General features: G+C 35.8%; 1 protein-coding gene across 15 annotated transcripts in view; it reads right to left on the minus strand.

Moving 5' to 3' along the window:
* CSPP1 (centrosome and spindle pole associated protein 1) overlaps nt 1-26,863 on the minus strand; it is a 67,709-nt gene that overhangs the window by 27,827 nt on the left and 13,019 nt on the right. For 11 of the 15 annotated variants that reach the window (XM_030011853.2, XM_030011856.2, XM_030011861.1 and 8 more), the window contains 12 exons: nt 24,332-24,412; nt 21,061-21,162; nt 17,065-17,510; nt 13,258-13,359; nt 12,163-12,245; nt 10,348-10,441; nt 9,327-9,384; nt 6,163-6,335; nt 5,090-5,208; nt 3,335-3,413; nt 2,878-2,998; nt 875-1,022 (listed from right to left, as the gene is read on the minus strand). In XM_030011853.2, the coding sequence (XP_029867713.1) occupies nt 875-1,022; nt 2,878-2,998; nt 3,335-3,413; nt 5,090-5,208; nt 6,163-6,335; nt 9,327-9,384; nt 10,348-10,441; nt 12,163-12,245; nt 13,258-13,359; nt 17,065-17,510; nt 21,061-21,162; nt 24,332-24,412 (1,606 nt within the window). The remainder of the gene's footprint in view (nt 1-874; nt 1,023-2,877; nt 2,999-3,334; nt 3,414-5,089; nt 5,209-6,162; nt 6,336-9,326; nt 9,385-10,347; nt 10,442-12,162; nt 12,246-13,257; nt 13,360-17,064; nt 17,511-21,060; nt 21,163-24,331; nt 24,413-26,863) is intronic. The other 4 variants (XM_030011859.1, XM_030011850.1, XM_030011852.2 and 1 more) reach the window with 2 other exon arrangements.

Genomic DNA, 26,863 nt, shown 5'->3' on the forward strand with positions numbered 1-26,863 from the left:
AATAACAAGAAAATAAATTTGTTTTACATTAGAAATCAGTAGTTATAAAATTGTAAGATTCACTCAGATGCTAAAGGCAAGAATGAAGAGAGCTTGTACAGGTCAAGATTTTGAAATATACGACTCTAATTGTGCCTACTGAGTACTATTTTTATTTTAGATAAACTACTCCTGCAGGGTTCATGAGGAACAAGGATCAGGAATTTGAGTTTTAACCTTACATCTATCTCTGATTTACTGGAGGGGTGGATGAACAACTTGCCTGGATCATAGCTATCTCCATGCTCACTACTCCTATCTTGTATAAAACAGCACTTAGAAAAAAATAAACCTTAAAAAACATTACTGCTGACTGCTATTTATATAGCCATTTACCAGCAGTGTTACTTGGGGAAATTTAAATATTCCACTTAGCTTTATATATAAATTCAAACATGCTTCCATTTTCCATGTCACAAGTAGAGCTTTCTAAGCCTAGAAGTTATTTTTAAAAAGAAAAACAATTAAAAAAACCTGTTCCTGGAAAATGTTTAAATAAAAGTCTTCACAACAGACTTTAGCACAATTGTATTGCAGATGATTCTAACAGCTTGTTTTCCTCCTTCTCCCTTTATTATCGCGTTGTGTCTTCACTTATAGTTGACACATCCTGTGTTTCTCATTTTGTTCAAATTGTACTCTTTGAATGATTCTACAGGAATCAAAATTACTCACTTAAATATTCCTTGAGTACATCTGCTTGAAACAAGTACATCTATTTGTCAATAAAGGGCTACCAGTGTTACAAAACAAGGAATAACATCTGAATAGAGCCCTTACGAGAGCAAGAAAACATCAATCTTGAAGAGACAACCCATAATTTTGGCAAACATACTTATCAGATTTCCTTTTGCATCTCTGAGAGGAGCACCACCACCACCTTTTCCCCAGGGATTGTAATTCCTCATTTCTGCTTCTAACTTGGCTTCATAGCGTTCCTTCTCCTCTCTCTCTTGTCTGCGCCGTTCCTCTCTCTCTCTTATCTAAAAAAACAAGCCAGTTGCATAAAAATATCACATTAAGTATAATTTTAATAAAAAGTTAATGGAGCAAGCTGAATGCTATCATTACCCATTCCCCCCTCTACATCAAGCAAATTGCAAACATTTCACTTCCTATACTGCAGACAGTGCATTGAATACTGTTGTCAAAATGTGCACGTCCAGTTGTACATAATCACAGAGAAACATACAGATTCACATTATAAGACTTCCAAGTTCCAGAAATGTTCACATCTGACACTTGCAGTACATCAAAGTCCCATAACTTCGGTCTTTGATACAGAATGTTATACTGCCTGGAAATTAAACAGGCAAAATTCTACAATATTATAGCACTTTCTTCTCTCAACTGGGTATATTTTGTTTAACCAAAACTTGGACTAGAGATGACATAAGATAAAGAAAGACTCCTAACAATAAATGCCTTAATAGAATGCTACACAATTCTGTAACCATTCATGAAATAGTTTTCTGCAGTAATACATGACGATGTATGTAAATAATGCAGAACTGTTCATATGGTTTGTTCTTCCTTTTCTTCAAAATCAGGTTAAATTTATGTAACTAAATCTCCTAATAACTTAATGTAGCATTTATAAAGAACAGCTATTTAAAAAATCCCATCTTCTATTCAAACCCTTTAAAACATTAGCTACTGTTTATGTAGCTCAAATATATTAATGTATTTTTCTTGAGTTTGTTTCTTCTGTGCATTAGATAAAAATTTCCCTTTATCAAGTAGTCAGACAATTTCCTAAGAGATATAATGAGTCAACACAAAGACCCATCTAGCCCCTTTGACTGTTTACAAAAATGGTCAGTCAGGTTTGTCTATAGGAAAAAAAGCAGAATACTTTCAACCATAAGCAGCATAACAACTTTGAAACCCTGTATCATGCCACATTCATTAGACCTTTATGTCAAATTGTGCGGTCTCTCATCTGGCAAGATAAAATTTATTACTTAAGACTATAGTGAGAAAATGCCTTCAGAGAAGTGTAAGTGCAATATCAGACACTATTCCTAAATGTTTATTTTATTCTTAATTTGACCTTGATTGGCAGCCTCTCCTTTATCTCTATGCACAATCATAATTAGAACTATTTTTATAGCAATTATTTACGTCCACTGAAGAAATACATAAAGAAGAATAAGGTAAGAAAATGTTAGTGCCACTGAACTAGGTTCTAGCAAAATCTCTTCTGAAATAACATGTCTTATCACAGTCAAGTACATTTTATAAACGCCCACAAGGTGCAGCAGCAAAAGGACACTAAAATGAACAGGGGACTAGGACGTCTACTGGAAGACAGGAGACTCAAGAAATTTGTCTAGTCTATCAAAAAGGAAGCTGAAAAGAGATAAGACACCACCTACATACACACAGGAAGTAAACATTAGGGAAGCTTTTGAATTAGTATCCAAATGATCATGAAGAACTTACTGAAGTTAGAGTGTTCCTAATTATTATAGCAATAATGCTCAAAAGCAATCTTTCAATAGGAATATCAAAGCAATAGAACTCATTGCTTTTAAGATGCAGGTTCTTATGTTTATGAAAATAATTATGTAAAACTCCATGCCTGGAACTAATCTGCTTGGTGTCAGAGCCTCTGCCTCTGACAAAAAATTGAAGAGCTTATTGTCCACCTGAAGAGCTAAAATGAGCTAAAGCAGGGTCAGAGGAACGGGAGGAAGGAAGTGATGAAGAGAGGGAGAGTTAAGAAAGCTTTTTACTTGTAAACTAAAGAAACATCTTTGAAAGAGTACTACAGTTACCACCATAATATGTTAAAAAGTAAAAGAAGAAACCATCAGAAGCTTTATCACTCAGTACCTGCTGTTGTAATTCTTGTTGATAAGATAATGTTGCCTCTTTGGAAGGCTTTGTTTTTTCTTCAGAAAATACTCCTATGCTTCTTTGTCTGTCTCCTGTATTCCTCTGTCCAATGTTACTTCTGAATTAGAAAACCACACATATAAAAGGAAAACATCGTAGGGTCCGGGGGGGGGGGTTAAAAAAAATAAAATAAAAATAAAATCCCTGCCTGAAATATTTAAGAGCTGTTGTTTTCCACAGCCTGACAGTTTATAATCTCAAACATTTTCATAAATCCATATAAAAATAGTTCACTGAATTATTGTTTATATAGAAATTCTTAATTAGAAGTTTGAAGAGTTGTCTTTAACGCACATTATTTCAAAGGCATATCCATTGTTAGCAAAATACTCCCAACATGAAAAGTGTATCAATACAGATAAAAACAAAGAATACGAATACAGCTAATACTTACACAGATTGCTCTACTTGGTCTTGGCCTAAAGGAGGATCCAGGTTAGGTGTGGGTTGCACTCCCACCATACCTGTACCATCTATACAGTAAAAAAAATTACTATTTTAAATTTTGAATGCTCAGATATAAACATTTGCCATTACTTAAAAGAACAGAACTTGCTGCTCAAGCGCTGTGACTGCAGAATTACAAACAGGACTCTCAACTTCTATAACAAACTTAGCTAATCCTTAATGCCCTCTAAAACAAGAAACACAATGCCAAGGTACAAACTGATTTCTTAAATTCAACTAAATCCCTTTAAAATTTACAAATGTCTTCATTAACATATTCTACAATGAACTAACAAAAAGAAATAACTCGCTTAATGTAACACTTGTCCTCATGCTTTCCAAATGCATCCTCTATTGTGAGGAGAGCCCCACTGCCTCCTGCAGAAATGCAGTGTATTTGGCATCTGTACTCTTACTGAAATAGGACCTGCAGCACTCTGCCACAGCAGGGCTTAAAATTACTGTGCATACTACTGCTTGTGTTCAAGACAGTAAGAGATGCATCTCTAAAACAATTTCACACTTTCAAATTTTAAGCACTAGCAATATTCCAACTTGTGACAACAAGCTTTAAGACAACCTAACTCTCATATGTGAATTTTAAGTATTAGTTTCGTTAATACTCTAAACTGTAAGCCACTTTACCCTACAGGTTATATTGATACAAGGGTAAAAAAAAAAAAAACAAACCAAACCACGTAACACCAAAATAAAACACAAAAAAAACCCCACACCAAACAACCCCCCCCAAAAACCTCCAAACTTCTGAGAGTTGAAACTGTGCTCTGAAAATAAGATTACAAAGAAAAGGTAAAAAAGGTGCCTGGAACGTAAATAAAATAAAATAAAATAAAAATAAAAAATAAAAAAGATAAATAAAAAAAACCAACCAAAAACAACATTTCTCAAACCATAAGCTATTACATTTCAAGATGGGGAGAAATTTACACTGGAGAAAAAAAAAAAAAAAAAAGGAAACTAAAAACTTTTGCTCTTAATCTCTAGTGTTCCTGAAATTCCACAATGGATACAAATCTCATTCAAATCAACCAGTAAAAGAGTTATTATTGTAAAGATTTTTTTCTCCTTTATTTTGACCTTTCTATAAAGGTAGCACAACAACTTTTTAAAAGTATTTCTGGTTTTTCCTCTAAAAAGGCAAAAAAATAAAAAAATAAAAAACCAAACACCACACAATCCAGTCCCTTGCCACACACATCACAGTTGTTTCACTCATGAAATCATCATGAAGCAAAGAGTAGAAATAAAAGAGTTAGTAAAATAAAAAAGTTTGATTACATCATACAGTTCCTTTAAAAATATTTAAAATTATATTTGAAATTGTAACAACACCTAAACATGTAATCAATTATAATATGATTTAAGCAATTTTAGAAAATAATGTTTTGATTATCAAAACCATAAAGAAAATTATCTGGAAGGAGTAATGGCTAAGTAGCTGAGACTAGAGCTTGTTCAAGCAATGAACAAGACTTCTGGAAGCCATAGCCCCTTTTGCAGTTGGAGAAAACTACTTCACCCAAAACCAGTATTGAAAAAAAGCCTACCTTTCATTCAATACACATCTAAGCAATGGGTTTAAATTACTGTTACTAGTTCTACATTATTCATCATTTAACTAGATTAAAAGCAATCATCTGAATCACTCTAACAACCAATCCACCTAAAATCATCAACTTACAATATGCAAGATTGGGATCCAAAGGATTCCTAACCCCGTAAAAGTAATATGCATCATCATAAGGTGTTCTATAATTGTCTGTCAAAACTGGTGGTGGAGGCGGTGGCATCGGTGCAAGCCTTAAGGAAAAAAGGAACACAATTTTTTGATTTGTTGTACAACTGAAAAGAGATTATCGAAAGAAAAAAAAAAAAACACCAAAAAAAAAAAAAAAACCACCAAAAGAAAAAAAAACACCAAAAGAAAAAAAAACACCAAAAGAAAAAAAAACACCACCAAAAGAAAAAGAATTCCCTACATGGAAAAATCCAGATTTATTCAGCCCAAGACCTCTCAGTGCCATGCAGGAACAAGATACAGTAAGTCTCAGTAGGGAATTAACCTTCCCTTAGGGAGTAGTACATGAACCCACACTATTCCAGAGATTTAAAGAACATAAACCAAGCACACCTTCTTTAACTTGTTCAGTTAATGATACTTGCTGGTTACATCAGTAACAGTAAATAAAACAAGCCAATGATTAGTCTCTGGTCAAAGGGCAAGTGGCACAGCACAGCTTCAGCCACATGCCTGAAGCTCCTTCTCTCTCCCTAAACAGTTTAGTCTCACAGTTTAGTGGAAGCTGACCTTGCCTACACTGCATTCTTGAGCTTAGCCCTGAGAGATGGCTTAGTTGATAGGGGCCAAACTCATACTATACCAGCCTTCTAACAATATGGACACTGCTGGGCATGTGCCCCAAGCATCCTCACAACACGGTTCAATATTACAGGCATGGACATCATTCCTACAGCACAACCCTTATTCTGCACAAACATCCTCTGAGAAAGAGCTGTCTTCATAGATAACCCAGCCTTCCCAGATTTTTAAAAAAAAACTGTGAAGAAATAGACAGTAAAAGTTTATTGCAGTGCAAAGTAGTTTAGTTTTCTGTTAATTGTCAAAATATTTTTTCTACCTTCACTGGTTCCTTTGAGAAGGATTGATAGCACCACTGAGCTCTACCTTAGCAGTAATAACATGCTTAACAACAATCTTATTTAATATGCAAAATTAACATGATGGTGAAGCACCTAGGAGCTGCTATTTCACCAAGAGTGCTGGCTAGCCCCCTGTGAAAGTCTTCATTCACTGGAGATGCTGAAGGGACGGGCACTGGAGTTTGGAAAGCCACCCTAGGCCTTTCAGGAGGTACTTTCTCTTCAGCAGCTCGTGCTGTCAAGCCAAACTGCTTCAATCTATTTGGCTGAAGAAAAAAAATAGAAAAAGAGAGAGGAAAAAAATGAAAACAGTTACCTTGTTATTACTAGGAAATATTCTGAACCTTCATTTAGGTCTCATTAAACACTTCAATGGGTCCCAACTAGCTGTTCAAATTTCTAGTAATTGCATTTTTTTCTCCCGAGGAATTACTGGAAATCTAATACTATACAAGGAAATCTAGCATATTTATCACAGATTTACAAAATCCAACCTCTACGGCAGGTTTCAGGAAGTATATGGTTCTAGTTATTGTCCAGAAAAAAAAGAAGTGTTTCCACAGTTGTCTGTAGTACAGGTTATCTACAGCTGCCAGTTTCCTACACAAACAGTATTCTCATATTATGCATAGGAAAAGTTTCTGAAATCCCTCCCCCCTGCCCCAAGATGAAAATGGCTCATAATCAGTAAAAACTAAAACCAACCACATACTGCGACTTTTTCCAATAAACATTTCCTTGCAAAACAATTTTTTTTAAGTTTCTTTATTAAATTTTTCAACCACAACAACTACAAAATCTTAGTTTGGTTGGTTTTTTTTTTAAATAAATGTATCAAATATTTATTGATAACTGGCAGCCTCAGAAGAAAGGCAAAGGCAACATGCAAATAATGCAAAGGCATGCAAGTCCGTTTCAGAACTATCTTACCACACCCAGAAAACCCTTCCATCAGCTGCTATGCATTAGTATTTTAATGTTTGTTTAAATGAGTCAATATAATAGAAGACCAGAAAAAAAATCATACTTTGTCTAAGTAAAACAGATTTTGTTTCTGAATTTACTGGTCCTAACATTGTAGTGCTTCAATTAACATGCATTCAGACAAAGTAATACCAGCAACCAGCTAAATATTAAATATCTAACAGCAAACCATATACCCTACAATATAGAAGTATTTCAGCAAAATATTAAATGTTTACCTCCTCATCACTTAGCTGCAAGACAGTATATACAAGGCAGTTAGTACTCACCAATCATGAACTACAGCATTAAGATTAAAATTCTCAAAATCTAGTAGACATGCATATTTGTTTATAACATTTAACTTCTAATTTCTAGACGTGAATACGAAATTAGATAATAGATATGAGCTACAGCAATTGAAAATTATAAAGCAGTCTACAGACTTTTTTTTTTTTTAACTTGTCTTTTCAAATCCAGTGTCTTGAGCAGGAGAACATTTAAAACAGCCTTTCTTACTAACAAGTTTAATGTGCACTGCTTCCAAAGTGCCCCAGATTTCAGCTCTATAGCTAATTTCAAATGTGACTATGGTACTCAGTTCATCCTGGGGATTGTGTTATTTTAAACAAGCAGTATATACAACAGTCTACATTTATAGATTCTTAATCAGGCATTACTATTTAACCAACCTGTAATTAATCAAGAAATCCACCTAATTAGAATCCCTCCCCAGGAGGCAATTTAAAGCTAACAGTGACTGAAGCTTAATGAACGTAGCAATTCTACTTAATTGAAGGCTTTCAGCTAAATTAATGGTTTTAAAACATTATATGTGCCCTAGACTTGCTCTGGATATAATTTTGTTCCTATAACAGGCACTTTTTAGTCTCTGAGATGCATAGCGTATATAGAGTGCTGCAGCACAGCATGCTTCTGCCTAGTCAGCTTTGATTAGACAAAACTGTTTACACCGACCTTACAGCCTGCTGTGCCAAAAGAGCTGGCATCCTCTGCTCAGTTTTATTCTTTTCCTGCCTGGCTCCCAGCTGTATACTCCATCCCCCTCCCTTTCACCATCTGAATTCCTGATCAGCCAACTGACCTTTCTAAGCCAACTAAAGCAGCAAAAAAGATTTAGATTTTTGCCAGCTAACCAAGCTAAATCAGTTCACAGAAGGGATCAAACAAGCACCACAGATACTTTAAGCAGAGAAGGTAGGAACATGCAGCCAGACCACTTGTCAGTGTTCTCCCTCCCCATTTAGGAGTAAGAATTTTGATTCAGCTTCATTGCTTATCTACATGCATTCTCAGTCTCCTGCCTCACATGCTGACTAATAGCATCTTACAGCTATTCATTCATCTTCATTTTCTAAAAAAATAAGAGCTCCTTTCACCTCTGCTGAACTCTCCAGAAATGGCACAAGTTTCTTTCTGTGTTGTAGCCTCCCCCAAAAAACAGCACACTGGTAACCAGTTAAATTAATAACCAGTTTATTCTTGCTTGAGAAAGTTACCCATCCTACATGTCCAACAGCAGATCTCTACTGCACCCAAGATACAATGGCTTCGGGCACTTAGCAAACACACATGCAAATCATACTTGTTCTGTGACAATCAGTCTGCTACTAACATCACTAGTGCTGACAATCTACTCCTTCATACATGCTAATCAAAATTCTTAGTACAATAATCACCTTACTAAGGAAGTGGAGACAGTAGTAACCCTGCATTAAGTCTTACAAGCAATACAATGTTAAATATCTGGCTTTTTACAAAATCACTATAAAAATGCTTGTAATGCTGAACACTACATTTGATAGTTTGAAAAAGAATTACAAATTGGAAATTAAAAATTGCTACAATAAGATCAACTTGGCTGCAAAACAACTGGATTTTTTTTTTTAATTGACAAAGACCAAAAACTTCCTGCAGCATACTTTACATTCCCAAAGAAAAGTTACTAATGCATGCATGTACAGGCTACCACTGGACACTAAGTATTTTTTCCATGATACTCACTGCTTGTACAAAATTTCCACTTGGTTACAGCAAACAAAAAGGTTCGGTAACTTCCATGAAAGTATCCTCCTCTTAAGCTGAAAGCATGTGTAATGAGTTACAGCCTTATCATCCTTGGCTTCAATTTTATTCTATACTAATGCCCATTAGAAAAAACCACAACATTCATCATTCTGTAAAAGCCCTACAGAGTTTTGTGACTGGGCAACCACAGTGTACATGTAATAAAAAAAAGTCTATATAGGTGAAAGAAAGTCCAACTTCCTTACCTTCTTTTCTGGGTCTCGAGCTCCAGAAGCAGCAACTGAGAGCTCAAGTTCCTTCTCACTGTTTTTGTTCCAAAAAAGAAAAAAAAAATAATCAGAGAGTGGTAACAACTATACTCATTCTTTCAAAGCACAGACCTCACAACTCTGTAGTTAAAATAACTCTGAAAATACAGGGTAACAGAAGACATGATTTCACTCGATTTCTTCTGGGGCCAAGAAAGAAGGGCACTATATTATTTGTAAATAAACAGAATTCTCAAGAAGTATCTGGCTATCATCTAGGCCACCTAATTCCAACTACCATAAAAGGACAAAGCACCACATTGCTTTTTACTACAACCTTTCAGGACATTTCTTAAAAATTGATCTTTATTCACATTACAGCAAGAAGTTTATAATAAACATATTGAAATGAATGATTCAAAAGTACAGCAATAAGTACTACAGTGTAATTTCAGGGCTGAGACTTGGTCAGCATGTACAATTTTTCATCGCAGTGAAACCATCAATAGTAACTTATTTCTAATTCCTTATCCCTTCACTAATATCACTGTGTGTTTTTATGTATCCATACTATCATTCAGCAGGCACCTACTAATAGGTAAGCAAGAAATTTATATTTTATTATTCTGCATAAGCTGGATGGTCAAGTGCTTTGAAAGTGAGAGGTCACTTTCCTAAATTGGAGGGCAAAACAAGATGCGTTTTCAACTTTGCAAAGTAATTAGACACTCCTCTACCAGCAAGAAGGATAACTTCAGTTAAAGCTTCTTTAACCTTAAGAAAGCAAAAATATTTTTTTTTAAATGAAAAAAAATTGCTTTTTCCTTTATTCCATTGAAAGCTGGTGAATTTGTTTATTAAAAACTAAAGCTCTCATGCCAATGAGTTTAACTGGATGCAATATTACCTAGCTAGCTGGAATTCCTTAGTTATGAAAATTATTCTTACCACATTGAATTAATAAAATTCCTTTAAATTTCAGCCACTATCTTTTAAAAATACTGTAACTTTCCATTACCGTCTCTTATTTCGCTGTTGCTCAGCCATCTGTTCTATTAGTTCTTGCCTGTATTTCTCTTTTTTCCTTTGGAGAAGTTCTCGGTCCTGACCACCTAATAGAAATGACCACACATTTGCATAAATGCTCCACAAAATACACAAAATGTACTGGACAAAAACATCAGATTTCAGTCAATTTAAAAAATGAAACACAACAGAGTATATGATCTGGGAATGTGCATAAGAACACTGGATCTTTACTGAATGAAAAAAAAAATCTAGTTTTAATATGCAGTTTGTTTGGAGTATGATCATCAAAACTACTAAAATTTTCATTATTATTTTCCTAGTTTGCCTAGTTTTGTATAGTCAGGAAGCTACAAATTTCAAAGCTAACTGATACAACAGCATCTGAAAAAAGTTACTTAAATTTTATATTTTTTTTTCTCTAATGCTCAGCTAAGGAAGATACACTATAGCACTCCAAAACTGTGAGGCACTGCTCTGGATAAAAATGAAAGTTAAAGCTGAAGAGAGTCAAACCCACAGGAAGGAAAGCAAATTGTTCCACTTTTAGGATGGTTCCCATGACTACTAAGAATTAGCAAAATATTGGCAGATATGTATATGTAAAAGGAAACGGTGATAACATCTCACATGGATTTTAAGGAATCCAAAAAACTTCCAACATAAAGTCACTGTGGATCTCCAGTGAAGTAGACCTGAACAATGAAGTGAAGGAAGCTGCAAAGTAACTTAAAAAAAAGAAACCCACAGCCAAAAAGCAAGTAACCAAACAACAACAACAAAAAAAATCCCCATGATGCGCAACCAACTGGACTGACTGAATTTTTTTATTCAATTATTGTGCTGGTACTGTGAAGTAACCAAAACATGCAAGATAACATCACAGTTTGTGACTTTGGGGGAGTCTGAAATCACTTCTCATTTCCAAAAATTTCAAGTTTTAATTTACTTAACTTTTATACAACAGTTCACAAATAGCCTTCTCCTAACCAGGACTGCTAGGAATACAGATTCAAAACTTTGTGTACTCAAGTTACTACAAATGAGATGACTGAACAGATCAGAGAGATCGACCATTACAACACCACTGTTTTAATGCTGCCTTTAAACAGTTCCAAAAAATTGACCTGCCACTTACAGCACTGAAGATCAGGTAAGTTGAAATGTAAAAATAAACAGAAATTATTCTGACAACTGTTGGTCAAATTTTCCACAATTCAAACCTAGCTTGCCTTCAAAGGCTCCCATCTGAAGAACTACTACAGTTCTTTTATTCTTGCCTTGTAATTTTCTGAATTTAGCTAGGAATGCTATGTTTTCAACAGTATTTCTCTCTACTACACTCAATAATAACATTCCCTGCTAAATTTTATGGCTACATTTAAGCAGTAAGAGATGATCAGAATCATTTGTTCTTGCACAAAGTTGTGAACGGTACCATTTCCCATATTTCTGCAATTAAAATTCAATACCAAGTCATGTCTCTACGAATATTTCTCCTATACTTCATTTTGTAAAAAAACTTAATAATGTATCTGGGCCTTAAACTGTTAATGAAATCTAAGAAGAAGCTTGGGCTCTTCAAAATTAAATAGAAAGATTTCCCCCCTCCCCCCCATTACATTAAGGGAGAAAAGGAACATGTTTTTCTTTTTTAATTTTCTCTATGTAAACAATATTTATTTGCCAGTCTTGCAACCAGCACAAAGAAAAAGCTAATTTTTCTAGTTTTTAATTATTGCCAAAGAAAAATAAAATATGCAAGGAAAGGCTAACTCAGTGTCACGAGTTAGGCTTCTATACATACCAAGAACAAGGCCTGTTCCATACGGCGTTTCAGCTGCAGACTTGGCCTGTTCATTAGCTGAAGAACTAATTTGTACCTGATTTCTGGCAAAGACAAAAAAGGAAATGGAGAGATCAAACTTGAGAATTTACTTGCAGTCTGTGTGAAACATGATAGCTGCACTTACATCACTATGTGATACATTTATGACAAACAGCTTTGCTAAAATCTGAAGAAATATCACAAGCAAAAGAAGAAACCACCTGGCAAAAAGGCATCTGCTCACAGTTCTCATTTGCCTGCGGTTTCTGAAGCCATCAGAAACACTGACTCTGTTGAGCACTTCAACAATGTTGACAGACTGAGAGGTGCCAGTCAAGAGTTTGTGTAAGGGCTTTACAAGTGTTCTGCTTCTGCCTCATCCACTTAGATCACTTCAGGACTTGCAAAACCAAGACAAGGGGGGGGGAAAAAATGGAATTTTAAAACTACTATGAAAAAGGATTCCACATTTAGTCTAGAGAAGAGGAGGCTGAGGGGAAACCTTATAGCTCTCTACAACTACCTGAAGGGGGGTTGTAGTGAGGTGGGTGCTGGTCTCTTCTGTCAGGTGGCTGGAGATAGGATGAGAGGAAATGGCCTCAAGTTGCAGCAAGGGAGATTTAGGTTGGATATTAGGAAAAATTTCTTTACTGAGAGGGTTGTTAGACATTGGAATAGGCTGCCCAGGGAAGTGGTTGAGTCACCATCCCTGGAGGTATTCAAAAAGCGCGTAGACGGGGTACTCCATAACATGGTTTAGTGGGCATGGTTGATGGTTGGACTCGATGATCTTGAAGGTCTTTTCCAACCTAAATGATTCTATGATTCTATGGTTATTCTAATCATTAGAAGTCTTCAGTTGGAAAATAGGTGATCTACTGTTTCAGAAAGAAAACTAGCATGCAAGCTTCAACAGCTGTTCTCAAAGGAACATATTTTTCTTGTTCTACTATATCCTAGCTGCAGGAAAACTATCAGCCATTTCAGACAACACACTAGGGATTTTAAATAAATATTTTCCTTTCACCATGATTTTGTAGTGCCGTTATCAGAAAAATACACCGTATACCACACCTAGAATTTCCAGTTCTTGAGATCTGCTGCACACGTGCTCTCTCTCTTAATTCGTCTTCATAATCTGCAAGTAGATCTCTTCCTATTCCATCCAGATAGGGCCTTGAAGAAATAGAAAATATTCAGCTATGCTTGCCTAAAAACATCCAATCTGAAATGGAAGGTCCAGCAGTTCCATGCAAATGGATCCTCAGCATGACTGCACACTGGATGGCAGAACCAGTTCTGAAAATACCACACAAAATTTCTAGAAATGATTCACTTTGCTAGCATTGTCAAGGCAGCTGTCTGGAGTCTGAATTCCCAAGCCTGCTTTCATGTAACCTTTATCTACTGAGCCTGGTTAAAAGTTTTGAGAGCTGAAGAGCATTCAGCATTCACACTGCATTAATTGAAACAGATCTTGCTGCTCCTAATCCCCAGGAGCCAACAAAGTCTACAACAGATTTCGGCACACAGCTATTGGGCAAGTCTGGTGAAACAGTTAATTCATATATGAAAAGCTTCTTTAATGACAACCTAACCTTCACTATGCACCTGATACCATTTAAAAGAGAGAGCTGACTTTTGATCAAGATAAAAGACAGGTAACATGGTGAATACAAAAATTCAGGAGCTAAAATGTGAATCATCTACATATGAAGTAATATAATTGAAACTTCACATAATTCTAAAGATGCCAAAAATTGCATGGACACAAGGAAGCTTTCAGGAAAAGATCTGGGGTAGTTGAATTTACAGGCTTTTCCTGCCTTGCAAATTAACTACTCTTTAATGAGGACTTCAAGTTATCTTGATAAAATAAGGCAAGAATAGCTATTCAATGAAAAATAAAGTACCAAATAGATGCTAACAAAGTTATATATTTTCCAGAGCTGGACAGAGCCATGGTCTTCCTGTTAAGCAAACCCAAAAAAATACTAGGTAAACACAGAAAAAAACCTCATCTTATTCTTTTATGTAAAAAGATCCACAGCTCTGCCCATCTCTGTAATTTAAATAAAAGCCAATAATCAAAGGCGAAAGGATGCAAGCAGATTATTAAACATTGATTTGGCATCTTAACAACCGACAAGAACAGCATGAAAGAACGACATCCATCCTCTTGGCATAACATGATCTTCTTTCATGATCAAGATCATCATTTTGATAACGATCAATTTGCTACTTACAAGGCTGGTCACATAAGACTGAAACAGAGTCAGGAAATAGAAAGCCTAGTCCAAAGTGTGATGAAAGGATGCAGGGAGGAAGCAAAGAAACAAACCTTGGGATCCAAGAGGCAACCTTTTCTGTAAAAAGCAGCAAGCTTAGCATGGCAGATCCAGACATGTTGGCCCAGTTCAATCAAGAAGCTGTTGTATCCTGTTTATAGGACAGGCCTGGCTGCTGGGGATGGACTAAAGCATTCCACTCGTAAGAACCAAAACATTTTGCACTTCCTCTGACTTTCCTGTCACCATTTCTATTTGCTGAAATATGCCACAGTCCTCGTGCCTCCGTCAAAACAGAAACCTTTCTGAAAAGTCCCGTTACAAACACCTCCAAACTAATAAAGCCCATTTAAAAACAAAAATTTTAGTACAGCAAATAAAAATATTCCTTCTTACGAATTCAGTTTCTGTCATGAATCAAATGTATTCTGGAAAAGTTGACTTTGCCTGAAATGTAGAAAAAAAATGCTAACTCTTCAGAAGTTGAGCTGTCAGTAACTAATAGATGTGTTTCTCCTTCTTGAAAAGAGACTGAATATAGTTCATAAAAGGTTAACTGGAGCTCCTTGCAGAGGAGGAAAAAAGTACTAGATTACAAAGGACATTTAATAAAAAAGTAAAGTAATTTTCAATAAAAATACAGCAAAGTAGAAAATACACACCAAAAAAACCAAACCTTAATTTTTATCTGAGGAAGATGCACCAAGTTGACAATAACAAAGTATCTTCTGTACTTCCTTTTAAAAGAAAACTGGAACTAAAACTGTTTCAGAGGCCTCTCCAAATAAGCAATGGGTTGCCTAGTGATATATTGGTCACAGACGTTTATATAAGCACCATCAGTGTTTTCTGGGATAACTAAGAAATACTATACTTCTATTCAACATGATACTGTCCACTGTTGGTTCAAACACCATCCTTGCTGATATTTCACATATATAATTATGTATATATTCTTTGAGAAACAAAGTAAACCCTCAAACTTTATCAAATGGTCATTTTTATTTAAATATTGGACTCTGTCCAATTGCATTAGACAATGGCAAACAGCTACCTAGTCAAAAGAGGACATTCATCCCTCTGGGTGTTAATTAACATAGAGGATTAATGTTGCTGTTAGTCTCAAAAATATAAGCATTTTGGTTACCTTTGTTAGACACCAAGTCAAGCTTCTAATATTTTTCTTTCTGAAAGTTGTAGGACAAGACAAGCCTACCCTAAAACCTCCTTTGCTCATTCCTACCAATATTACACTATAGGATGGAACAATTTTTGTATTTTGCATTCTCTTCTCTGAATCTCATTCAGCAGAAAATGGGCAATCTTGTTACTGCTATCTATTTAACCACTGTTTCCATTTGCTAGACTTTTTCAGAAACTTTGTATGAATAAATACATGCTTTTAGAAGCACATCTGAACATACAGTCTGAAACTCTGAAATAACCCATTTACTAAGTCTGCATCTCCTAAATGCTTCCAGACATTTCATTTTCTCCATAGTCACTTCATTCCCTTATGATTTTTTTTTTAAACGGCTGAGAAAGAATATCAAAACCTATTTTTGTAAAGAAGTTATTTTAACTCTATTGGCATTTGAAACTGGAAAAGAAGCATAACTTCATTCAATGTAGAAAACGCTTCTGCAGTAGAAGAGTATTTTAGGGTTTGTTTTTCCCAGTTATTAATTTGCAGTACTATACAGAAAGTTATACCTGCAAACAGTGACTCAAAAGATCATTTAACCACTCTACCAGCAATTAACAACGAAACACGATCATAATATTTAACACCGTTGAGAGTGGTACAATTTGTCTTCTGTTTTTTCTACAAGTGTTAATTCTAGGGAAAAAAAAAAAAAAGTGGTTATTTTGCCTAACAAGGGAAAGACAGTGGTGTTTCCTTCACCGAAGCAACTGCAGGAAAATAACTCTGGCAGCAGGCTTAACACAAAGGGGGGGAAAAAAAAAAAACAAACGCATCTACAACACTCATGTTCCCAAGATCTGTAAAGTGAACAAATGAACACTCCTCAAGCACCTTTTTAAAACTTATTTACAAGAAACTTTACTGCTTTATTTCATTTGAGTTTAGCTGTATAAAACACATCTGTTTCAAGTTTGGTACTATTTCATACCACAACCCATCTGTTTTTGAAAGCAACTGGTTCTTGCAATGGAATAACTGAAAGTGGCCAGGCTGCCAAACCCTGAATGATTAGGAAGGTTATGCTTTTTTTTTTCTCTTTTAAATAAGTGAGCTAGAAGAGAAAGATTAACAACTTATGTCAAAGTAACCAAACTGATTTATCAGTTAATACAGTAAAGCCTATTTAATAATGAACTGTACATAATATTAGTTTTCCTTCAGAATGATTTATCTAAAACACCCTCCGCTCCCTAAGGTATGATGTATAATCTTAGGTACTGGTCCAATTCTTAAATATTTTTTCTAAAAATTTTTGCAGAGTTCTTTTTTAAAGTAAGCACAAAAATCCTCTTTCACATGGGAGTCTTGTCTAATTTTCAGTGAGAGCAAACCACAGCTGTCAACAAGCACTACAGAAATATAGGAGAAAAACAGAATTAAGAATACCTTTCAGCATAAAAAACCCGGGGAGTTTTTCTGTCATAAGCACTTTCACATCTAAATCTAGGGTCCATTTCGTCACTTATCTCAGGATCATAGTCCATTCTGTAGTATCTTCTACCAAAATCACGATCCTCATCAAGTCTGTGATGCTTCCTAATAGGAATTACAGATTGGCTAGCAAATCCACGATGTCTTCGATTGGGAACATCCAAATCTTCATCACGTCTTTTATTCAATAGTCCACTTCTTAATTCAACCTCATCATCTAACCTATGATACCTGTCTTCCTCCAGCCATCTCTTATTTAGCAGCTCTTCATAACGTTCTGTAGAAGTAAAGGCATCCTTCTTGGGAGGTTCTGCATCTGTATTACAGGGCTGTACTTCTGTATGTAGTTCTGGCTGGAGCCTGGTAACAGCAATAGGTTTTTTATTCCTGTCCATCTCATTCTGTTTAATGGGAAAAAAAAAAAAAAATATCTGAATATAAACAAATCACATTGAGCAAAAACTTGGTTTTGTATTTCTTCAAACAATCCCTGAACAGGTACTGGAGAAAAGGTAGGAGGTGAGCAAGAAAAATACTTCCAAGAAAGGCTTAAAAGCTAGGGATTTTTTTTTTTCTTGAGGAAAAAAGACTACTTTTCCTCTCATCTAATGTTTTTCAGAAGAATGGCAATCAATCCTGGACAGGCCTTTTACAAACCCCAATTTGACCAGATTCAGAGCTGCAAAGAATCAAAAAACACTTTGAACTTTATACCTCATCAAGAGACTAGACATCTTTATTCTATCCAGATTCAGGCAAGTCTGTAATACTTCTTATCTATGAGAACAACCTTTTAACTTGACCATTTCTTAATTTATTTCTTTGCTCCCCAGAAGATGTCACTATGAGAACAGAGAGTTTAGTGGATAAAAAACAACCCTATGACACACTGGACCAGTGTTCAATACACACAGTTCCAGCAATCAACATGGTTTTGGATAAATCCTGTAGTATTTCTGTGCACTAATCTTTCATCTGTGGAACAAAGGTAACAGTAACTCATACTTTACAAAATGCAATGAGAAATAAATTAAAGATGTAAATGACACCAAACTGGGAAGAGGAATCAATATACTAGAGGGTATGACTGCCACTCAGAAGGGTCTGACAAACTGGAAAAATATGATGACAAAAAGCTCATGAAGATCAACAAAAGCAAATGCAAAATTCTGCATCTGAGACAGAATAATGCCATGCACCAATACAGGCTGGGCACTGACTGTCTAGAAAGCAGTTTTGCAGAAAAAGGCCTGGGTTAGTGGTGGGCAACTAGCTGAACATGAGTCAGCAGAGCACCCTTGCTGGGCTGCATTAGCAAGTGTGTCGTCAGCAGGTCAAGGGAAGTAATCCTCCTCCTCTGCTCAGTATTTATTCAGTATTCAGGTTCTGGTGTAGTGTACCCAGTTTCCCCCCTTCCCCATGGATACTGATGAACTGGAGAAAGTGCAGAGGATGGCTACTGAGATGGTTAAGGCACTTGAGCTCATAAAGGAGAAGCTGACAGAGCTGGGTTTGTTCAGCCTGGAAAAAGAAGGTTAAGGAGCGTATGTATGTGGGCAGGAGGAACTAGTAATTGCAGTCTCTACCTAACACATGGTTACAGCGATGCCAGAATCATGGTCCTCAAAGAACCAATGGTCACAAGTTGCAGCAAAGGAAATTTCAATGGGATACGGAGGGAAAGAAGTTCAGATCAAGCAGTTAAAGGCAGTGGAACAGGTTGCCCAGAGGAACCGTGGATTCTTCATCCTTTCAAAACTCAACCAGATAAGGCCTGACCAACCCGATCTAACTGTGAAGTTAACCCCGGTCTGAGCAGGGGATTGTACTACAGGACTTCCAGAAGTTCTTTACAACTTAAGTTTATCCTGTGATTATCTAAACTGTTGTATCAAACTTTTGAGGTCGCATATGTTAATCATAAGACCCATTTTTGACTCCTACTCCAAGTCAAATATCCCTCAGAGATGGAAGAACCTCAACAAATCCTCACCAGGTGTTTTTCCTGTTTGTTCTTTTATGACAGCAAAATTGTTTCTACACAAGAATAATAAAAATATAACATACAGGTCGAATGGGATGACAAACAAAGCAGAAAGAAAAAACCTTCACTCCCTAAATAGATTTGATTAGGTAAGTCAGCTGAGGAAACAAATGCCCAAACATGTAGAAAGGTCTTTAGAGATTTATAGACTCAGTTACACAAACACAAGCTGCATTTTTGCCACATATTCCCTAGGGATCACTGGTGGGTAGCACTCCAACCCTTGAAGAAGCCAAGAAGAATCAGATATTGAATTTCAACATCTAAATGATGCCTGAATACTGCCTTATAGCTGTCTTCACAGATTAAAATGGTTTTCAACTATATGACACGCCAACACACTTGGAGGAAAAGATCTTTCTCATAAGAAAACAATCTTTCTGGAGACAGACAAGAAATATTCTTCTAGATAGAACTTATAAATACATGGGTATTTGCACTTGCCAACTGCTGTAAGAAAGACAACAAACTTTCAGCTGTTCCAAGTACAAATACAAGTCCCTTCATAGAACTACCTAGCTCTCACACTACTGTACACTTAAGAATTTCCATATTAAAAAAAAGTGGAAGGCCTTCTTAAATCAAACCTGCATCAGATTAGAGTTGCAAATTATTGCAGTCCATCACTAAACTAAGGCAACAATATTTAAAAAACAAAATTTATCCAGTCTACACAAGATTTTACAACAAACAAGCAGTAGAGAGGCCTTCTCATATTAATATATTGCTTCCAGATTACTAAAACAAAGGGTCTCACAACAATGCTAATTAGACCTAAAAATCCCCTCTTGACTGTTGTACTGGTTTTGGCTGGGATAGAGTTAAAGTTCTTCACAAGTAGCTCATGTGGGGCTATATTTTAGATTTGTGATGAAAACAGTGTTGGTAACACAGCAATATTTTAGTTACTGCTGAAACAGTGCTAACACAGCTTCAAGGGCTTTTCTACTTCTCACACTGCCCCACCAGCAAGGAGGCTGGGGGTGCACAAGAAGCTGGGAGGAGACACAGCTGGGACAGCTGATCCCAGCTGACCAAAGGCATATCCCATACCATATGGCATCGTGCTCAGCAATAAAAGCTGGGGGAAGAAGGAGGAAGCAGGGGGACATTCAGAGTGATGGTGTTTGTCTTCCCAAGTAACTGTTATACATGATGGAGCCCTGCTTTCCTGGAGATGGCTGAACACCTGCCTGCCGATGGGAAGTGGTGAATTAATTCCCTGTTTTGGTTTGCTTGTGTGCAGGGCTTTTGCTCTGCCTATTAAACTGTCTTTAACTCAACCTATGAGTTTTCTCACTTTTACCCTTCTGATTCTGTCCCCCATCCCACCAGCAGGGGCAGGGAGCGAGCAAGCAGCTGCATGGTGCTTAGCTGCCTACTGCCATACAAATCAAAGGCCTCAGCTCAGAGTCCGAGTTCAATTATGCATGTGTCTAGCTCACTTTCAGTAGTAAAGACTTTTTTTTTTGATTCATAAATGCACAGCACCATATACTAGACAGTTGCCTGCACTTGCCTTGCTTTCTCATGAACTGGACACAGACTGAGGAAAAAGCAGCTACAAATAAAAGCTAAGGAACACTGTGTGGAGTTCAACATTTTGTCCAAAGAGACGGCTTTTTTGGCCACCACTTTTATCACCAAGAACAATCCAGCGACTTGCTTCAGAAACAAAGAAGAATGAAAGCATCCTTGTATCAGACAGACATGACTGAAGTAGGAATCAAGAACTGTACTGTATCACTCGTAACCAGGACTTGCTAGATATATTCATAAAACTGTGGCCAATTGAACAACATTCTTTTCTTATTTTGTCTTACTTTGTATACCTTAGTCACTGATAAAACAATTGACAAGATCATTTATGTTCTTCTTTGTATCAGCTTCAGTAAAACTGTATTTACCTCTGTGTTTTTCTTCCCTAATTTCCTTAGCCTTTCATTCCATTCTTCTTTATCCCTGAGATACTGATTGTACTCCTTGTTTCTTTCAAGCCGTAGTTTCTCCTGAAACAGGCATTGAAAAGGGCATCATAATTTTGCATTTTTGAGTAGCTTTTAACTTCATAGAACTGCAGTATTAAATGAATACATGCGAGCTGTGTGTTTGCCCTCCCCCTTCATTGTGATGTACAAATAGAGCTTGAATTGCTTTGAGGTTTTGTGGGGGTTTTTTTGGTTTTTGTTTTTTTGGGTTGTTTTTTTTGTTGTTTTTTTTTTTTCATTCTGGAACATAGTACTTTCTCTTAATCGGAAATCTGTAAGTAGAATTTAGCTTCTTGGGCATGAAGTCTAGTCCCCAGTAACACTACTGTATATCAAGTTCCATCTTAAAACCAGTTAGGTTTCCCCCTGCTAAATCTATTCCAAAATTGTTCCAAAGCCTCACTCCTTTGACAACTAGAAATCACCTTTTAACTTCCAATCTGAATGTATTTACAGATGACTTAAACATATGAAATTTTTTTGTGTTAAGGTTAGTTGTGACTTGCCCCACTCATAATTAAAACAGGACAACAAATACACATGTAGACAAGATGTGTCAGTTATAGCTTAGGATATAACTTGAACTGTCAAATTCAAACAAGCAGTTAAGCTGACTGCAAAAAGAGTCAAAAGTGCACAGAATGCAAGGAAAACTAAGAAAAACATGATCTATCCACCTTGTCCTAGCTGCTTTTGCAAGGTGATGTTTATAACCAGCTTGCTCAGGTCTAAAAACATGCAGGAATTGTACATCAATAGCCTAAGAATATAAAATGAAATACCAAAGTCTTCGGGTAAAGCAAACTCTAATTTGCATTATTTCCTAATATTAGTAACTTATGTTTAGAGCATGGGGCATCTCTTATACTACCTCATTTCAACCATCATATAAATGAAAAAAAGAGAATTATATCACAGTATTACAAATCATGCTCTTCTCCACTGCAGTATTTTCCAATAAAAAAGCAAAAGGTATTAAAAAAATCTGAACATTATATATATATATATATATTTACTCTCACATGAACAAATTTCAAACAAAAATAATTTATACCTCAATCATCATGGAAATACTAGCTTAATAATAGTTTTGCAAATGAAACCAATGCTCCCCAAAACTGTTTTTCTCCCAAAATTTGTGTCTATAGGTTTTCTGACATGACAATATAAAACCTGTAAACAGCTATGAAAGCTGCCTGAGGGTTATTTTCCAAAGCTGAGAAACTAGCATTGTCTTTAACAGGTGGCAAAGCACTCAGCAGAAAATTCAATATGCTGTGTGACTGCACATTTTACCTAATAGAAGAAACCAAAATGCAAATGTTAACCTCTAATCATTATCTGCCCCGAGGCTAACCGTTTAGCAGGGCACAGTGTGACATCTTCTGGTAGTTTTTAGGTTCTGCAATAGCGATAAACAAGTCGGTAAAAAGGATACAACGCACTTGTACAGAAAATCTCAATGAATGTTGAGCTGCTATGATATAAAACCATCAATGATCAGAAAAGTTCCCAGTTCAGATACGTCTTTAATTCCACAGAATGAATCAAAGATACTTTATCTTTCACTGTTTCAGCACACATACTCGCAAGGGTTAACACAAAGTTCACGAGAACTTGAAGCTAACAAACTCAGCACAAGTGCATGCTGCCACTGAGGAGTCCTTTCCCCTTCCTGGATATCTCATTCTTGCTGCCTCCCTTCTTTTTAACACTAGCATAATTTGGAGTTTGGGGCTTTTTCATAACAGCAATTTTCACTTATTTGAGTTCTCACCTGGCTCCTCATATGGCCAAACATTATTGCCAGCACAAGAGAGGCAGAAAGCATAAGTAAGCACAGCAAGGGCAAGACCAACACATTCCATAGCAGAAGTCTTGTGCCAGATTACAGTGACAGCATAGCCCCAAACGCAGAGCAGCAATGCAACTCCAAGGCAACATAGGTTAAAAAAACAAAAACAAATAACCCCCCCCAGGATGCAACAGGCCAGTCCTCCACCAGCAACATAGTTTCTCTTTCTGCCTTGCATCTCCACTGGGGTTTAACCTAGCCTAAGAACCAACCAGCTGTATTCACTGAGTCAGCAAAAATATTTGCTAAATTACAATGTTTCTGCTGATTCAACTTCCTGGATCAATTTACAAGCAAACACAAGAAAGGAACTGGGAATATAAGGCCAACAGCATGAGGGGAAGAGGAGAGGTGACCCCTGTAAAGCTGATTTAGGCTTTCACAGAATCATACTATGCATCAGAGGAATAGATCAGAGGTTAAAAAAATCCATGTATGCATGTTGCATCTTCATATTCTAACCTCCATGAACCTCCAATAGCAGAGAGACTGTTATGGCTGGTATCTTTCTCCAACATATGAAAGCAAGACCATGAACTGGTAAGAAACCTCAGGGAGATCAAAGGGGCTAAACGCAGAGAGAGAATGTGTACTCCTTTCACAAAACACATTAGTATCTGTATTCTCAAAAAAGATTTGAAATTGGGAAGATGCCTATATTAACAACAGGCAATATGTGAAATACCAGACCAGCTTTTATTTAGATTCCTGGATCTGTTAAAAAAAAAAAAAAAAAAAAAAAAAAAATCTCACACTACCATAAGCAGGTAGGTTAAGTGTACACAAAGACATCAAAATAAACTGTAGAGCAGAAAGTACATTTCCTTTAGTTCTGATAGGAACTGATAAGAGTATCACTGTAGAAACAACTACAAGCAAATATTTTTAAAATTAGCCCCAAGCTGCAGTAAGAAGAGTAATAAATCAGAAAAGTATATATAAGAAAAACAATGTTCTTTATTAGATCAATATTTATTGCTGAACAAAACCAAAGCACAACCACTAGAGCTTTTGAACACACTAAGTGCCCTGCAGGTATGAATTAGAAGTAGCAAACCTCAAACTAGTATCAGTATAGAATTACACATCTAATTATCTAAAAATTAAGAGTAAAGGTAACCTAGGATTAAAAACTTAAAAACAACAACAAAATTTAAAGACTTGACTTTTCTGAAAATTATTCTAATGACCACCTCCAAATATGTTCATTTGTAAACAGTGTAAAAAAACCCAAACAAACAAAAAAATTTAAGTGGAAGTAATTTTTCCACAACAGTTTAAACATCCGGGTTCATTTTCAAGTTATACACCACTTAATTTCCTCCACATATTTACCTTCGCAGATCTTCGCTCATCAATAGGAAGAGATAATCCCTGAGTATATGGATCTACTTCACCAGTAGTCAGATAATTTTTCTATATTAAAAAAATAAAAATCATTCAATATATTTTAAAATACCAAATCTTACTTGCTAAATAGTTGCTCAGAATTATATTTTCTGAAATAAACCTGATCAATTTAATGAAATAAAGACCGAAGACAACCTTCACATTTTGAAAATGCAGGATGTTTTTGGAACACACGAATGAAGTGCAGTCAAGGAATGCAGAAAGAAAAGGGCTTTGTCAAGCTTTAAGGCTGAGTTTGAAAGTGCGTGTCACTTCTTCCCTGTTGCACTATTTCAAGGATTATATAAGTTAGTCTCTGTATATTAAAAAAATGTATTTTTGTTAAAAAAAACCCCACCATTACTCCATTCTCCTGTAAGCAAGTAGCATAAGCACAAGCATCTGTACAAGCATAACAGGAATTTTCCAAGACACTACCTTACTTAAGATGAAAAATTACTTTTTCTAACTGCAGAAAACATATGTGTACCTCTTATTTTAATAGATGGAATCCATGCTAACACGAGCACAGTTACCACTCTGCATCTCAACACTATCTGTTTTCTACAACAGCAGTCCCCAAACTTTTCAGGATAATGACCCATCAACAAATCTTATCATTACTTATGGACCATCAGTCACTTTCAGAACAGACCGTTCCATTGAAAACACTATATTGTTGCTCCATATAGCTGCCTGGGCTGTAGCTGGGGAACTGGGCTGCACAGCATGTCAAAGTATCAGCCTTTCAAATCAAACACCAATGCTGGAACAGGTCCTTAGCTTCCAGGTCTAGTGGCTTTTTCATACATCCCTCATTTACTAAAAGCATCCCCAGGCTATTCTCAGTCAATCACCTATGTTATATAAGTCTGATTGTCTTTAATAAAAAGATCATCTGTCTGTGTGGCATGGGCTGATGAGGGGAATGGGTTAGATACAGTATTTCACTAGCATTGTTTCCTTCCATCATTATGTCATAACATAGCTTAAAAGCTTAGAGGCACATCAACAGGTAAGAGCTCTACCTGTTCCAGTACAAACCCACATCATTATGAATTATATTTCACAACTACACATTAAAAGATTTAAGGGATTTAATAACCACGCAAATATTCAAGCACTGAGACAACTGGATTAATATAAAGAACTAAGTTATTTTTACTAGAAGAAGTAAATAAATTGTAATCCTCATTTTTAAGTAATTCTTTTCACACTTTGAACACATCTGTAGAGATTATCTCTGATCTTAAAAAAGTATTTGCCAAAAATCAGAAGCTGATACGGAAACTGCATTTGCTACATAAGCGAGACTAAACAAGTTATTAACCAAAATATTATCACTATGAGAGCTGCTAAAAGTTGCACTACCTCTTTAAGTGGGGAAAAGAAATTAGAGATTGTTATCCTATCTCTTCCTCAGGCCTTAGAAGCTTAATAAAGCTAATGTGTACTACATTAAAAAACAAACAAAAAACTTGTAAACCTAAATTTGTAAAACTGAAGTTCAACTGAGAATAAAACACTTGAAGTTAATATAAAAATTGTATTATTTGGGTACTTTGGTGAGAATTATGAAACATTAAGTTTTAACACAATATTCTAACTTTGAAAATAATCTGAAGTTTAAGATTAAACAAGAAGCAACAATTACATAGGCATCATTTTGGTTAGAGGTTAAGAAGCCAGTTAATTCTGCTGTTGCTATTCTTATCAGAAATTCTAGTGCATGTTAATATAGTTAATTTGTATCATACACATTATTCAAAGCCCCAGAAAAACCAGAAGGTTGTATTTCTACCACGTTGCCTCCCAGTCCTTTACTGAAGCTGCTTAATTTGAACAACCTGGATGAACAGCGTTAAATTTGAAAATCATACAAACATGACAGTATAATGATATAAATAATTAAAAATTACTGTAATTGAACAAAGCTTGCAAAAATGTGCCTCTGGTATTATTTTTTCCTCACAATACTTGTATTCTTGCATTCTGGCCACTAGGTGCTGAATAACTGGCTCTACTACTTTCCTAAGCACCACCGATGAGATTTCACAGTGATGGGGGCAGGGGGGAGGGAAGTCCTGACTATGGTTCTGATGACGTATTATATTATTTTAGAGTTTACAGTTTTATTCCAGCTTTATAAAGTATGTCCATCAAGAAAAAAGAAAAAATCTGAACTCATAACATCTATGTAACTGACAAGCCTTGAAGCAAATGTCTATTAAAAGAAAAACTTTTGCAGAGTCAGCATTAGACAGCAAAAACAGCAATTGCAAAGGGAAAATGAAATCAACAAGTGTTTTAAAATCTTATTAATGGAAAATAATAAATATAAGCAATCATTCTGCACAAAGCAAACAATGCTGTTAATCACAACTAATCACTACAGCATGCACAAACACACAAAGCACAAAAAAGTAATGATTTTTTTTTTCCAATTCAAAAAGCACAAAGCTTTCAAACAAAGCAAAA

This window comes from Aquila chrysaetos, chromosome 4, assembly GCF_900496995.4.
Source record: "Aquila chrysaetos chrysaetos chromosome 4, bAquChr1.4, whole genome shotgun sequence".
Lineage (NCBI taxonomy): Eukaryota > Metazoa > Chordata > Aves > Accipitriformes > Accipitridae > Aquila > Aquila chrysaetos.